Source organism: Melampsora larici-populina (assembly GCF_000204055.1).
Source record: "Melampsora larici-populina 98AG31 unplaced genomic scaffold MELLAscaffold_3, whole genome shotgun sequence".
Taxonomy (NCBI): domain Eukaryota; kingdom Fungi; phylum Basidiomycota; class Pucciniomycetes; order Pucciniales; family Melampsoraceae; genus Melampsora; species Melampsora laricis-populina.
The window spans coordinates 2748913-2764526 of record NW_006768767.1 but is presented as its reverse complement, the minus strand read 5'-3'; the positions used below and the strand labels follow the sequence as shown (position 1 = coordinate 2764526).

The 15614-nt window shown below is 49.3% G+C and overlaps 5 protein-coding genes across 5 annotated transcripts; 2 read left to right on the top strand and 3 right to left on the bottom strand.

Annotated features, from left to right (window-relative positions):
- Nucleotides 1–120: 120 nt before the first annotated feature.
- On the bottom strand, nt 121–2636 carry MELLADRAFT_91067 (uncharacterized protein; the record flags this gene model as incomplete). The annotated part of the gene is made up of 8 exons (XM_007405066.1): nt 121–123; nt 179–454; nt 503–1235; nt 1308–1465; nt 1507–1880; nt 1924–2098; nt 2155–2502; nt 2559–2636. 8 exons carry the CDS (start codon nt 2634–2636, stop codon nt 121–123), a joined length of 2145 nt encoding a protein of 714 aa, XP_007405128.1.
- Nucleotides 2637–3083: 447 nt separating this feature from the next.
- Nucleotides 3084–4665, top strand: MELLADRAFT_102511 (uncharacterized protein; the record flags this gene model as incomplete). Its single annotated transcript, XM_007405161.1, has 8 exons — nt 3084–3140; nt 3200–3343; nt 3601–3756; nt 3899–3998; nt 4144–4163; nt 4275–4365; nt 4430–4498; nt 4562–4665. The coding sequence occupies 8 exons, from the start codon at nt 3084–3086 to the stop codon at nt 4663–4665; spliced, it is 741 nt and encodes a 246-aa protein (XP_007405223.1).
- A 99-nt stretch (nt 4666–4764) lies between these two features.
- On the bottom strand, nt 4765–5772 carry MELLADRAFT_91065 (uncharacterized protein; the record flags this gene model as incomplete). The annotated part of the gene is made up of 4 exons (XM_007405065.1): nt 4765–5037; nt 5101–5253; nt 5307–5663; nt 5713–5772. 4 exons carry the CDS (start codon nt 5770–5772, stop codon nt 4765–4767), a joined length of 843 nt encoding a protein of 280 aa, XP_007405127.1.
- Nucleotides 5773–5936: 164 nt separating this feature from the next.
- On the top strand, nt 5937–7214 carry MELLADRAFT_102509 (uncharacterized protein; the record flags this gene model as incomplete). The annotated part of the gene is made up of 7 exons (XM_007405162.1): nt 5937–6000; nt 6030–6061; nt 6117–6323; nt 6388–6747; nt 6798–6950; nt 6999–7056; nt 7105–7214. The coding sequence occupies 7 exons, from the start codon at nt 5937–5939 to the stop codon at nt 7212–7214; spliced, it is 984 nt and encodes a 327-aa protein (XP_007405224.1).
- Nucleotides 7215–13157: 5943 nt separating this feature from the next.
- Nucleotides 13158–14616, bottom strand: MELLADRAFT_59707 (uncharacterized protein; the record flags this gene model as incomplete). The annotated part of the gene is made up of 5 exons (XM_007405064.1): nt 13158–13446; nt 13503–13668; nt 13814–14042; nt 14100–14519; nt 14542–14616. 5 exons carry the CDS (start codon nt 14614–14616, stop codon nt 13158–13160), a joined length of 1179 nt encoding a protein of 392 aa, XP_007405126.1.
- Nucleotides 14617–15614: the final 998 nt, after the last annotated feature.

Here is a 15614-nt window from a genome sequence, read left to right as displayed (position 1 = left end):
GCGAGGGAAGGGCGCTTGACCGGCTTGACATCGATCCAGAAGAACTCTTCCAATTCCATAGGCGGGTCATCAATAGTAACATCTCTGGTACCCTTGACCTATCAAAATGAAACCCATTAGTTACTTGACATCAAGTAAGGAAATCTAATCACAAAAAATGAGGAAGAAAACAACATACCAATTCGCGAGCCCACAGGATCAAGTGATGGAAGGTTAGTTCCATTTTCAAGGTCAAGTCCTTCGGATTAAAAATTCGCCATCCTTCAGCCTTGTTATTCTTCAATGAACCATGATGATCTTGTAACGCAGTGAGCCATCGCGAATGAGGATCAACAGGAGTTGCATGAGCAAGATCCGAGGCAGTGGTAACAACATTATTGAGGGTGTTCTGTGCTCTGAGTCGGGCTTGATTCTTTGTGAGTTCCTGCACCAAAAAGAACCGGGCAAAGTTAGCCTGTGAAAGGATAAAGGCAAAATGTGAAGTGAAATAATGGGTACATACATCAATTGCCTCTTGAGCACATCGTGCTGGGTTGTCCATCACAATGACGAAACCGGCGTGCTTTCCGAGAGCTCCAAGGACCGATTGAAAGAAAGAGGAGACATGGATATCTTCGGTGATGGTACGTTCTTGGTTTTTGGCCCAGGTGTCGTGGGCAGTAATAAACGCATAGATCTTGACTTGTTTCATGGCATCGGCGGTTTGGAGAATAGCTGTGTTACCTTTGCTTTGGTCGTTATCAATCTCACTTGCCAGATCAAATAAACGTTGCTTCAATCGCGCCAAAGAGGTTTCGTTTAGGTCGAAAGGTTTTTTGGTGGCGGGGATGGGAATTGTGGAATAGACTGGCTTTGCATTCTTCTTAGCGGGTCCCTTGGTGATATCCGTCCCTTTGAGCAAACACATAGTGTATGCCACGCTGAGCGGTTGAGGAGTAGTCACACGAGCTCCTGATGGTTGCAAAACTAAACCACAGACAAAAGTCTTGAATGTTAGAATGTGACTTCCTAAAGGACGGAAGCAGAAAGAATGCATACCAGGTTTTTTGTCGGACAGAGGGACACGAGGTGGTAAATTCGATGAGACAATCTCAATGTCGGAACTGGCCGCTGGGCTGGGGTCTCGGGCCACAGGTGGACCAAATATGACATCGGCAAGGGGTAGCGAAGAGCTGCGATCACCAATAGAGGCAGTGGTCTCTGAGACATGATCAACTGCAGCGGCAGCCAATGCGCTAACATATCCAGAAAAATAAAAATGTGAGACACGAACAAAAGAAGCAAAATTTCTAAAGAAAGGAACACACCGTCGAGTGCTAGGGTAAGGACGCTGCCCAATGGGCGTGTCATCTAAGTTGATTTGAGCTTGTGAGAAGTTTTGCATGATGGATCGAGAGTAATCAGAGTGAAAGGGGTCAAGGGTAGGCTTGAAGGTGAATGCTTTGGAGTAATCTGATCGAAACGACTGATGTGTGGTGCGATGAAGTCCAGAAAGGGTTGCAAAACCTCGCGGAAGGGCATTCGTAACGGTGAAGGGCTGAGTTGTGGTTCTAATCGATGGCCGGTAAGGTGGATTGGAAAGGTGCGGAGCCATGAGGAGCAGTATTCGTCTAGTCCCCCTTGACTGAAGATAGTTGAGGAGGCTGGTAGGCTAAGGATAGTGATGAGCGGTTTGAGGATGGATGGGGATGGGTGTTGGGGGCTGGGGTTTGGGAGCCGTGAGGTCTGTATAGGTCTGTATGCGAAGCCCTGGTAGTCGGTGGCTGTTGGAGACGAGAAGTTTGCTGAGCTTTGGCGGTCCGGTTTCGCCAGACTTCCCAGGGCGCACGGACCACCAGGTTGGTTTTGTTTCCGGATTTTTTCATCCTTTTTGCATCTTACTGTACACGACGCGCATATTGTCCTCAAAATTTCAAGCCGAACCTGAGTCACCAACGGTCACGACCTTCACGATCCACTTCCCCCCTCTACCTGACATATTCACGACTTCACCGGCTAATGTGATGACCTCCCCAACCCGCATAGACTCTCCTTCTTCCCGGCTCAATGCTTTCCCATCATATATGTAATCGACCTCGAATTGCCTGAACATCAAGTGCTACACGTACAGGTCAGCGATGGCATTGGGCGAATTGAGTCTCATCCTTGACTTACTGCCGTATCCCACTCCTTGTGGACCAAGCTTGCGACTCTCCATTCGTCGGCACAGCTGTCAGTACAGACCGTAGTGTCCCGCAGCACCAGGCGACGACCAGATACGGTTAGACCTTCAACCGCCGGAAAATTTGTATCCCGCACCCACGCAGCCTCATCGAGAATTAACCTTGCGAAATGAAGATCACCGCCCTGGACCACGACTCCGCTTAACCGGCAAGGTCCAGCTAGATTAGGCGACTCGACCCTGCTCTCATCAACCAACAAAACCGGCACCAAGACGCCAGGCGCTCGGCATAAATTGACCAATCCGTCGTATTCCCTGCGAAGCGGACCACCACATTGACGCTGTGCAAACGGAATCATGTTAGGTACAGTCGAAGACGGAATAGACTAAGACGCACCAATGCGACCACGTCAAACTCCCCGAACCATCTCAATGTTAGCTTTTCGTATGTGCCAACAGCTAATGACAACGCCATCTGCTCCAAAATGCTGGCCGTTTGAGTGTCAGTTGAGGCAGATCTGATTCGAAAAATTACGGCTATGACTGATGTACGCCACAGGTGTAAAACTCGATTCGACACGGAAGTAGATGAAGGATAGAACTGGTACGGCTCTCCTTCTCCATTACCTCGCGCCCCTTCTTAAGTGGGCTAACTCGGAGTTGTGTTAAAATCGCTGCCTGTAGGTACAGCACCTCCAAATAGTCCTGTTTACCACCCATGTTTGCCGTGTGCACCAGAGCGGTCTGAACCATCCTCTCTACCAAGAAAATAAACTGACCAGGCCTGAAGCGTCTCGGTCTCACCACACTTCATCAAGTAATTGTGCATGGCGTCGACTACTTAAAGGTGAGCCCTTCAGTATAATACTGATTTGCTAACTACTGCCTCTTCATCTCAAACAGTTGACCACCAGCTGACCTCATGGAGCCCTTACAACTGTCTGTCCATTTCCGCTCGACACTATACCTAGGTGACCAGGTCAGGCCCCTAATACCTGTGCTGTACACCATCCGCCCTTTCTGACGTTTTCTCTTCAGCTCCAGCCCGATTCCAGTCATCGATTAGCAGGGCCATTGTATGCCAGTGACGTATTCGTCTGCTTCAATCGGCCCGAATACATCCCTGTGACTGTCATGGCCTCTGGCGGCTCAACCGTTCTGGAACCTGATGTACCTCATTTCGTGCGTGGCAGTCTAATTCCCTATGGCCGCAACAGAACCACCACTCTCCTGGTCACATCCAGCCAGGTGGTTGTTCCAGCATCCACCACCAATCGTCACGTCCTGCCCCGAACATTCATTTCCAGCGTTGGTACGGTTACTCAGCGCTATTTCTTGCAAGGGGAGCAGCGTTGGGTGGTCATTGTCTCACACCGTGACTACCAGCCCATTGTAAGCTACCGCCCCAATTAGTTATACTTACACTGACATGAACTTAGCAGTCTCGCACCATAGTTAATTTCGACGTTGAGTATACTCTCCAACGTGCCACGATGCGGGAAATTGGGCTTGAACTCTTTCAAATTGGCGATGTCTTGGGCCTCCACGGTACTCTATTCGGGTATGATCAGACCAGGGATCAATGGATAGTACACGTCAGTCTAAGCTCTTGTTTTGCCACGTTTGGATACTGAGTCCTTCCTTATAGTTGAACGAAGCCGAACCGACGCAACCCTGAGCTCTCAACCCCGCCCCTGATCCCGGCCTGAAATACTTGAATTGTTGGTCTGAGCACAGAGGTGGTGCACTGTTGCAGACAATTGGCCTGTAAGGGGCCATCAACGTGGGGGAATTGTTCTCCAATCACATCTGTTCCTGGCCCCACTGAATGGGGCACGTCCGCCGCTTTGTATTGAATGAAAGTCACTCCGAATGTCTACCATAAAGCTCACTGCGCGTAATGCATTTGCGCCCTGTTCAAATAAATATTGGACACAGAATCGCTGCCCCAAATAATTTTTCCTTCAATATCATTTCCGTAGACTCATATCCTAATTTCCTGGTAAGTCAGGCTTTCGACAATTTTATGTCGCCACATCTGAGGACAGCTCATGATCACATTGCCCACATACTATTGTTAGACATGTCTGGAGAATCGATGTATGCGGTCGAGACTCAACGCCGAGGTATGGCACACGTACATCTCCTGGTCTCCACCGATCCAGCCTCTATGGAGCTCAGTTCTTCATCTCATACTAAGCCAGGTTTGCCTCCGGAATGTATAATTCAAGCGATGATAGTACCCTGATTCCTGTCTCAAATCCGCAGGCACAGCGCCAGATCAAGCTGCTTCCGAACCGCCAGGAGCGCCTTGTCGTTCATCTCACATAAAGCTAGGTTCGCTATCGGATCCTCTAGGCAATCGCTGATAGAACTCTAATACATCCTTGGACCTGGCAGCTGCTAATATACATTCATTTGGCTCAGCAGAGCCAGACGCGAAGCCGGGAGGCAGCGCACCGGGCCAAGCTTCGGCAGAGACACAACTTGCACCGCCTCACTAAATGGACTGATGTATGTTCATTGCTCATCTCCTTCAAATCGGCACAATCTCTTCTCAAGGCGCGGTCACATCCGTTTGGTCCGGCATTTGGGTCTTAGCATTAAACAGTCCTGGTATCTATTCCAGTTACAATATAACGCGAGCTCCCTTGAGCCTTTTGTCCGTGTTGTGCACGCGTGTGCCTGCAATTCATCTCCTTGTGACTCCCAATGCCTTCGTTAAACATGCACTGTATTGCAATACAATCCTTAGCCTGAGCGTTGACCGTCATCAGCAGCAGATCTACACCGGACACCACAGTGTATGACGCTGATAGCACCTCACGGAGGACAACGACTACTGAACTACTGCCTTGCCGCGACCTGGACGCTCTCTGCCTGTTTGATATCACTGGTCAGCCACGTGCAGACAAAGGGTAGAGTAGATGTGCACTTACTCTGACGATCCATACCCTGTCCTGTTCGGCGTATTTCACTAGAGTTCCACGCAATGCGACAATTGTTCCTTCGCGCATTATTTCTGGAGCAAGTCCTGAAATGATCCCCTCGCCATCGGCGTAAATGACTCCAAATTTTAGTACTTCACCAGACTGTTATCATTGTTAGCATAACCACTTATCTAGGGGAGAGACGACTGGCTCACCTCGCTGGAGTAGATATTGTGGTACACCCACAAGCACCACCACCCTGCTGTACCAGTTCCTGGCCGGTTCGGTTGTCGCCTAATAACTTCGCCTGTACCTATTACGGTAATCACATTGAGGGTTTCGTGCGCCAGAGGTGCGAGGCTCGCAGGCAGGTGGTAGGCCTGCTCAGCGGTGACGACTGTCGACCCATCTCTAGCCGGGCATAAGGCTGGGCCAACAAAAACCACAACTGCTCCACTTGGAACTACTTCGCCTGGCCTCAGCTTGATGTGAAATGCGGACCGGTCCGTAGCGTCGAATGGGCTTCTGGACAAGGCTTGAAATGAGTGCTCCCGGCCTGCCCCAGTTTCGGACTGGTGAACACGTCAGTCAAAGCATTGAAGTAGTCAAAGCCAAACGTACCTGGCTGTGGGACGTGACAGTCCCACTCCATTCAATTGTAAGATTGGTCAGCGTTGGCATCTTGTATCCCGCAAGTTCGCAACTAGGCCAGTTAATGAGATAGTGATGACTTTATGGGAGACCAGCCACCGGAACCTGCTGAGGAGTCGAATATTCCTTCATCCTGCGCATGACCAACAATATTTCGCGCTGCATACTGGATTGAAGTCTACGACCTGCTCGAAATGACTACAACGCCGCCCCCGGAGAATTTCATTGGTAACATCTGTGCCGCGCTGGACTCAGACCGTTCGTGATACGTTATTCTAACGCGTCAGGGAGAGTCATACTCGCTGCAGGGAGCAGTCAGGTACAGGCATTGACAGAGCAATCCTGCGCATGACGCGTTATCTGATTTTCATTAGCTTTTCCCGGCATTCGTGGCTCCAGCGATGAAAGCTGTGAGTTTAGTCTTTCCGGTCGTGCAAGAAGACCTCCTCTCAGGGCTGCTCCTCTACTACACAGATCAAACCCGAAACCTTTCTCCCGAATTGATCCGTTCCAAAATGTCAAGTTTTAGCGATGCTCGCCTCCCCTTCAACTGGAGTGGGATTTTTCGCCTGAATGCCGAGGTATGTCACTGAAACGCTCCGAAAAACATCGCTAATAGTCTCTGTTGATTAGGTCCTTCGACAGGCGTCTGGCTCCACGACTCGCCTTTGTTTTCAAGTTCCGGTATTCCTTCCCAGATACAGGCGTTCGCACTCTGCCGTCTTTGTATATACCGACCAAGGTTCACCTCTGCTCGAGCCGAACAGTTCAGTTTGGCTAACTGGAGAAGTTCTAGCAAGAAGCAATATAAACGATACGGTCATTCTGGTCAACCGTGCCTCTGTGGTGCTCTTGGACCTTTACGCCTCACAGCTTCCGGCTCCATTGCATGTGGTGACTGTACTTAGCCGGGGTCACGTAGTGCGTAGTGATCGTCGTATCGTGGAAGCAGTGGGTTACGATCGATGGATTGTCATGGCAATGCATAATGCTTGGGACAATAGTGTAAGCGCGCAGTCCAACTAATTAGTGACATCCGGCTGACGGCGCTATAGCTAGGGAGAGTTGTGAATTTTACTGTGGCTTATGAAGCAAGTCTAGGCCTGGTGTCAAGAGTCGGCCTAGAATCATTTAACGTCGGCAATGTGGTGAATTTCCGGGGCGAAGTCTCAAGCTACCTGCATCAAAGCCGGAACTGGATGATTGAGGTATGTTATTCCGGCTATCTTTCTTTCGCGTCTACTGACTGCAAACAGCTCCGAGACGCTCAAGTCGTAGGTACCGCGGAGCGTCGGCCCGCATTCGACGCGCGTCGTGCGTCGACTGGGTAGTAAACTACAATGAAGTTTCTCCAAACCGAAGGCGCAGGCGGTATTGGTTCCAGGGTGTTGAAAGTTTGGCACTTGTCTGACCTTTATGACTTGTTCTTTGTACTATGCAAACCAAAGCTGTACGGATGTGTACGTTTGTAATAGATCCTGCGAGAATCAAATAGTCTTTACTTAGGCTCCCTGCATTACTACACCATCCTCGGTAGGCACTCCGATGCGATGAAAGCATTTATAAAAAAAGGAATGTGCGTAGAGATGAACCTCGCTCTGAAATAAATGAGATGAAGTCCAAATCCAATGTGATTACAATTTACGTTCGAGTAAGGGCTACGGACACTGGTTGACATTTGGACGTACAAAGGAATACAAATGCTACAGTACCAAGCGACAGGTATTTCGCAATTGGTCCAGCAATTTCAGGTAAGCTGAAACACGCAAGAAAGCGGCAGCATGATGATAGAACAATGGACATACCAATTCACGCTATAGCACTCTTCGAAACCACGTTGGTGGTTTTGGGAGAGTCATCGCTTGGTAGTGAAACAACCGTGCGCTTTGCGGCAGTGCAACGGGACAGCCCGACGTAGAGTTGGCCATGAGCAAAGACCGGGGTTGGCAGAACTAAACAGACGTTATCGACAGTTTGTCCTTGCGCTTTGTTGATTGTCATGGCGTAAGCCAATGTAACTGGAAATTGCGCCCGATGAAATGCTATAGGCACAACGTGGTCGCCGGGATGATCGAGAGTTATGCGTGGCAAAAAAATCTCAGTCCCACGTTTGGGGCCAGTTATAATTAAGCATGAGAGGGCGTTATCTGAAAGAGCAAGTATCAATAACCGGGTCCCATTGCAGAGGCCACGTCGTAGATGCAAGTTCCGCAAAAGAACCACTACGGCTCCGACCTTGAGATGTAAATTGTGTTGAGGGAACCCTGCAAAGTTAAAGGAATTCAATATGTCGACGCTGACTTGTTCGGCCCAATCCGCTTCCATGGCGTCGACCGATTTGTACTGTTTCGCAACCCCTTGTTGCTGTCTCAGGAGGTATTGGTTAATCTTGTCGACTGTCTTGTTCAATGGGGTGATTATGACCCGCGAGGAATAAGCTACGGCCAATTCATTCCATTGTTGAGTTTGTAACAGCGGGCGTGCTGCAGAGTAGAAATTGTCGACTACAATTTTGTCGAAAGAGGTATTGTTATTGAATGGGATAACATTGATGTATTTCAGCGTAATGAGTCCTACTGGATCAACTTGAAGCGCACCGTCTCCAACCTGCAATAGCCAGGATGCAAAGTCTACTCTTTCCTGCCTGTCCGCGCCCGACTCGCCATCCCGGTTTAACCTCATATTCACTGTCAACTTGAATTGCACAACGTTATCCCACAAATAGGATTTTTTGATGCACGCCCGGACTGAATCTTCCAGAGAGCCATGCGGTACCACCGGTAGTATCTGTCGGAAATCGCCCGAGAATAGCACTGTTAGTCCTCCGAATGGTTCGTCCCGATCCCTTAAGTCTCGCATTGACCTGTCGACGCACTCGATTGAATCTTTGTTCATCATCGATATCTCATCCCAGACCATGAACATTGCGTTGGCTAGCAGTCGACCTGTGAAGTCTGCGCGGGTGAAGTTGCATGTTGTAGTAGTGTCAACTTTCAAAGGAATTTTCAACACTGAATGCGCGGTACCACCGTTCAGTAGCAGAAGCGAGGCGATACCAGAGGAGGCGACAGCAACAAATGGCATATTGTTCGTGTTGCAATAATTGAGGCAGGTGTTGAGCAGGTAGGTCTTGCCCGACCCGCCAGGTCCATCGACGAACAACATGGCGCCAGACTGCGATGTTATGGAGTCTTGTAAAGTTCCGAAGACATTCAGCTGCTCGGGCGTCAAAGTTGAGATCGCTTCCTGAAGTGCTCCGACAGTAAGAGGTACGCTGACAACATCTGCCTCATCTATGGTCCCGCCACCGATTTCGAACAGAAGCTGAATATCAACGTCTAACAAACCTACCTCTTGAAGAGTTTTACCCATTTGGAGTACACAACTTTCAAGTAAAGAGAGACCGTAGTTGTAGAGTTGCGCAGTAGTCGGGCGGAGAGTTGGTGTAACTAATGCGAGTTGATACTCACAATCGTCACAAAGGTCCTCGATATGGTCCTCCCATAATCGAAGTGGGTTGGCCGGTGGGCTGTGAACCAAAATTAGTGCGAACATGTCGCGTAGCTGTCGCCCGGTCTTCCAAGCTGCGGCTTCACTCAAGCAAGCATCAAAGTGGTTATCAGAAAGTAGCAGGCCTAGAGCGTCGGCTGCGCTGCGAAATGTTCGGTGAATGACACTGTTGACTGTTCTCAGATCCTCGAAAGAAGTGGGCCCCCGGACAGAAGTCAAAAGCAGCCGGAGGTAGTACCGTTCGCCGTGACTAGGTGCTGCAAAGTGCAATCGGCTGACCGCTATGGTGTTGTTGACCCGACGTAGCCAACGTTTCTCTGGTTTACACCACCAGTAATAAGTCGGCATGTCGCTGTAAAGCAGTGATCGAACGGGGATGTTTGTCTTTTCAATGACACCGCCAAGGTTGCAAATAACGAAAAATTCGGTGAGGGTCGTTTTCCGTGCCTCACCGGATTCAAACTGATTTCGGAGCGTGTCAGTGTTTACAAAGTACACCATATTCGCATCTGGGACATGGACCATCAGGTGTGTGATGGAAGGGTATCGACCTGATAAGGAGTACTTATAAAGGCGCCAAATAGCTGAAGAGCATTTGTTAGTACTGTGACTGTTTTAAGAAGAGCAGGGAATACATACCTTCCGGAGACGCAAGCGTCCGTCCATCCACAAAGTCATTAGGTTCGTTTTCTACTTCCAGGCTAACTAAACTACGATCATGACCTTTGGATATGTACTTGTACAAATACTTGATTGATCTCATCCCGAGTGTAACCTCGACATTGACGTGGCACTGGAATTTGAGAAGCAAAAATGCGTTGTATGGGACTACGTCGCGGTTGGTGTACCGGTGGCCATTCTTCATGAAGAAGCGACCGTCGTCTGGCCTTCTGTATGACGGGTAAGCTTCTTCCGCAATAACAGTGCTGGAGGTGAAGGGCTTCGGATAGCCATACTTGCACCTGGATCCGTTCCAGCAAGCTTTACCCTCATAGCAAGGCCCATGAAGCATATACTGAGTTACATGCTCGAACAAATCAGGTGACTCCTTCGGATCGGGTAGAACAGCAGAGACAGCAAGATCAATAGCGGCTGGTGTGCGGGGGGCCGATGTCGCTTCGTTGATTAGAACCGCGTGATCGTGTGGATTACCACGCTTCTGGAATTCAACCGTATGAACATATGAAATGTTGGGCCCGAGCCTACCTCGCTGAAAGATATCTTCGTGGAGTTCTTGTAACTTGAGTTGATACACGCGAGCAACTAGATCTGGGCGGTCATCGGAAGTCTGGCCTGGAAGCAATGCAGCGGTGATTTCAGGCCATTTTGGATTAGCAGTCATAGTAACGAAGAAGCTAGGAGGACCATAAGCTTTGACCAATGCCATGGCGTCATGGTACAGTTCGTGCATTGCCCTTGGGCCCCCAATGAAAGACGATGGTAGGATGATCCTTTTGCCAACCGTCATGTCGTTATTGTTTAGGGCTTCAGCGGCGCCAGTGTAAAGGGCCGCTCGCATCTTTTTCTGGTTCATCTTGTAGTATTTCATCCTGGAATTTTCTACACAGACATACATGTCCACGATGTACTCTTGAAGAAGGCGTCCACCTCGAAGAATAGAAGAAAAGACCCCGCTACGGGTGAAAAGAGTGTAAGCAGCCCACTCCAGAGTTGAAACTTTCCCGTTTGGACCTGAATTGAGAATACGTTAGTTAGAGCTAGTATCCAGAGATGTGGAAGAAACGTACGCCGCTGGTTTAGATGGCGATAATGTTCGTCCCACCCATGCGATCCATGCATGAAAAAAATCGGGTAACGCAGCGAGAAGTAATTGGTGTTGAGATCTGATATGCGACGAAGCGGACCGTCTTTCAATCTGAGAATAATATCACGGTCCTTAGAGCCTATGATACCATCACCGGCTATAACAGCAGCAACCTCATTGCACGTAGGAAAATTGTATCTGTTTGGGTCCCGCCCCGAGATTGGCATTGATTTAATTTTGATGGTTTTGACTGCGGATGCATTAAGGACTTCCTCGGCAGACTTGTAAAGCTTAGCGAAGGGATTGTGGCGGTACAGAAAGTCCTGGAAAGCTTTGATGACATCGGAGTCAAGACCACCACCGGCACGCTGGTTTCGGTTTGAAGCCTCGTCATCGCCCTGAACCCCATACATGAATATTTGAGCAAATTTTCGAGGCAGGCCCGGTGTTGGCAGGAGAGACCCGATACGATGAGTAAGCCTGCCTTTTATTTTGTACGTCCATGCTCCGCCATTACCAGCAACGCTCACGTCTTGCTTGGTTCCGGTGGAAGCAAACGAAAGTGCGTTGTTGTAGCGTCTTATATCCTGTCTGAAGTCCTTTGAGGCTGTAATAATGTTTTGAGTCAGCTGATGGCTATAAGGAGATGATTTGGGCTCACTTCGATCTTGATCTGTCAATAGGCGCTGCACGAATTCCGGCGTCAGTTTGTTCTCGTGACCAGTGCTAGGTAGTTTGACGGCGCCTTGTTGACAGCAAGCTGCATAAACAGCGGTCGCCGCGGTTTTAGTTTTCGGCTGACTTTCTAACCTCCAATGAAGGGCACCACAGTAGTTGCAAGGGTCGTCACATGATCCGATGTTGAATGGCAGTTCGGCACCGAATCGTAGCTTGATTGACGCTTCAGTGCTTTCCATAACATTCTTCACTGCCAGACCGTGATTCACCATTCTGAGGTATTCGGGCCAACACGTTAGGAGCTGGTGAGGGCATTCGAAGGTCAGTGGTGGCTCAACGTAGCGTGACGGGCAGACTGACTTTTGTAGTTGTCGAGTTGGTTACGTGGCCCGGCGCGTTTTCGACCAAAGCTCGTTAAGATGGTGCAAAGTCGGAGTGAGTTAACGAAGTTAAAGCGTTGAGATTTTTGAAATTCCTGCACTGGGGGGAGCGAATCGCGATAATTGGGTAGTACTGAGCTAATGTCCGTGTTGGGTTGTCAGTGTTGTGTTTTTCAAGAGGTGGAAGCGTCAATTGGTGATAGTCAATTGGTGAATGTTTGGGAAGGGACAGCGACCAGAGTTATAAGGTATGGAAAGATTTAAGGGGATGAAGAGTAAGAATCAGACCTCGGGAATGAAATGCCTGTGAGATAGCATTGGAGGCCGACTGAGTGGATGCTGGTCAAGCGAATGAGAGCCAGGTGTGGGCTGCGCTATTTTCCAGGTGGCGAGGTGGTGCCATGGCCTGATCCGGTGCTGGTGTAATGGGCTGGTTAACCAGGCACTGCCGAGGCCAGTCAGCAAACTTCGATTGGGCCCGCGATAAGTTGCATCGAAGAGGAATTGGTAAAGATGGCAGCATCCGTCGATATCTTATCCAACAGTAGAGCGGGCCAACGTTGCTCTCGATTGTCTGTAACAGTGAAGGCAAGAAACTCACAATAGCCTGAGCGAATGGCTTCAAGATCCTCATCCTCTATCGGAACTGAGAGCGTTTGGGTCTGGCCTTTTGTTGTTAGCGTGATTTGAATGGAGATTGTTTAGCGATAGTTGGTTGAAATTGAATGAGTCAGTTTGTAATGACGAAATGCTGAGAAGTCCAGATGCACCTGGACAGTCGTTGCGCGTAGATGGGGTGGAAAAAGAAAGACAGTGACTGGAGAGTCTGTCTTGATTTTGAAGGGTTTGTCGGCAATGATGTTGTGTAGCGACGCTTTAGCCGACACGTAGTAGAGGGGACAGGGACGTATGGAGAGGGTGGGCAACGATGTTATGAACACTTTCAACACGTTTGATTGCACAAAATAGACACTATAAACAAAGAGGAGGACAGTAAATGTAGATTATGTACAGGGACTATGCGCATGAGTAGAAACAACCGAAGAAGAAACATATCAGGATCTCCATGGACACAACAAAGACTACTGCTCGGATTCGGCCTCGCTATCCTCGAGTGGCTCGTCAACGTCATCAGCTGGTTCTTCGTCAAGAGGAAGCGGCTTCGAGGCAGGTTTCGCTTTCTTGGCCTTGACAGGAGAAGCTTTCTTTGCGGGGGGAACTGGGGTGAGTGGCCACTCGGTTTCCGAAAGGAACTCTTCGTTGGCAGGAGGCTCTTCTGCTTCCTGAACCGGAGTGGCGGCCTTGGCTTTGCCTTTGCCTACCGCTCGGCCGCTTTTAGCTGCTACAGGCTTTACAGTTTTGGGAACATGTCTAATTCGAAGAGTCAGATGACAGTATGGGTATAAATCGCTGAACAGAATACATACTTGGCAGGCCTGGTGCGTCGGCCTGTAACAGGTGGCGAAAACAACGCCTCTTCTACTGGAGGTACCTTGCGTTTGGCTGCTGTAGCGGATTGTGCAGAGACAGGGGTCGAAGAGGGACCGGCGAGTCGCGACTGCATTGGAAGGGGTAGTTGGGGTCGAGATATGCCTGGGAAAGATAGTCAGCAGTGCAGAAGAGGCATTTTAGGAAGGATGACTAACTTGGCTGGCCGAACCCGTCCAGCGGGAGTGACATGTCCTGAGGGATCAGTCTGTTTGCCAGTTGTCCCTTCGTTGCCGGTACAGGGACTGACGCCGGTGACCTATAAACGCAAGGAGCAGTATTAATACAGGTTCAGGGATAAATGAGGTTGGAAAAGATGGAATGACCTCGACAATCCAGCGATTGTGTTCGCCATCCCAATCCACGATGAAACCGGAAATGAGAGTCTCGCGACCGACTTGTACCAAGTTTTGACTCTTCTCCATGTTCCGGGTGGGTCGGATGCGATACTCGATTTCGAAGTATTGGTTCTTGCGAGCCTAAGTTGAGCAGGGGGTTAGTGTGGCTTAATATTGTGAGAAGTGAAATGTTCTGACCTGAGGTTGGTAGTCAATGTGTTTCATCACGAAGCACAACGTAGACTTGGTGTCGTCCTCATCAGGGATGGTACGGCGGCTAGAAACAATCCCGAGGCCAGAAAGTGCTGTATTATGGTGAAGGACGCCAATAAAGGTTTCACTCGTACCGACGAAAACCTTGTGCTCGGCCTCGTAGTACATGTTGAAGTCGGCGGAGTCCTTTGCTGGTAGGAAGCGGGCTTTGATGCAGTAGCATTCACCTTCATGTGGAACTTGGAGGGATGAACAGTACGCCGTGAATTTGCCGTCGTACTCTTTCTTATTGTCCCCGTTCCAGCCGTTACAGGTGATGGCGGCCGTGCAAGAGCGGTAGGAGTAGTTTCGGTTGTCTGAAGGGGGGTGTTGTAGAGGAAGATAAGTGGGAGCTACATTGGAGTACTGAGAAAGGAAAAGTACGAACCACAGCACTGTTCTCAACGATACCAGAAACCGTAACGACGTGCGACTGTTTGAGCGGAATGTTGGAACCAGACATTGAGAGAGTAACGGAGAGGTACAAAGCAGTATCAGGTAAGGGGTGTTGGGTTAAGTATGGTGGAAACAGAAATAGAGAGAAATGTAGATGACGGGAAGTAGTCGAAGAATTTGTTATGATGAGGGGGCTGTATTTATAGTACCATGTGGTGTACACGCAGGCAGGAAGGAGCGTATTAGCGCTGATGGATCGGTGAGTAGGTGGGATTGGACTGGAATTGGTAAGCTGAGCCGATGAGAATGGCAAGAAGCTGTGTAACATGACGTAGTGGTCAGGTAGGAAAAATGTCCGGTTTGGTGCGTGGCAGGCTCGTGGCGAACGTGATCGGGTGGTTATTAAAAAGGGTTTAAACATTCAGCGAATTGGCTGGGACGGGGGAACTCACGATGCGTGGCATTGAGATTGGTTGCGAGTTGATGAGGCGAAGAGAGTTGGCTCTGAAGATGACGTCATGCGGAGACGGAGTGAGAGGTGAGGAGCAGTGAATAGTAGCGATGTGAGCTGCTAGTAGTCAGCTGAGATGAGAAGATAATATTGGGAAAGTAATGAGCTAGGCATCGTCAATGATCCGTAATGTGCAGCCTGATAGGGGGCTGAGAGTCGAGTAGGGATAAAGTAGAGGTGTCGAGGGTAGTATAGGGAAGTATAGGCGGGGCACAGTATAAGGGACGTGTAGAGTGGGGGAATGGGATAATTAAGGCTTGGGGTTGGGGATAGTGGGCAAGGACATTTATTTAAGCATATAGAATTGGGAAGGATCTACGATGGACGAGAGAGGAGGGTGGAGGACAAACCTCAAACCCGGATACAGCCTGTACAGACTGTACAGCTCAATACACAACCCAAAATTGATCAACTATGTAGGAGTAGTATCAACATAGGATCGACTTCGCTCGTACTTTCTCTTACTCAACTCAGCTCACAATCATTTGGAATCACATTAACTCAAATGCAATCGATTTATAGGACATCCGAGAGACGGTGATCAATCAATGGAG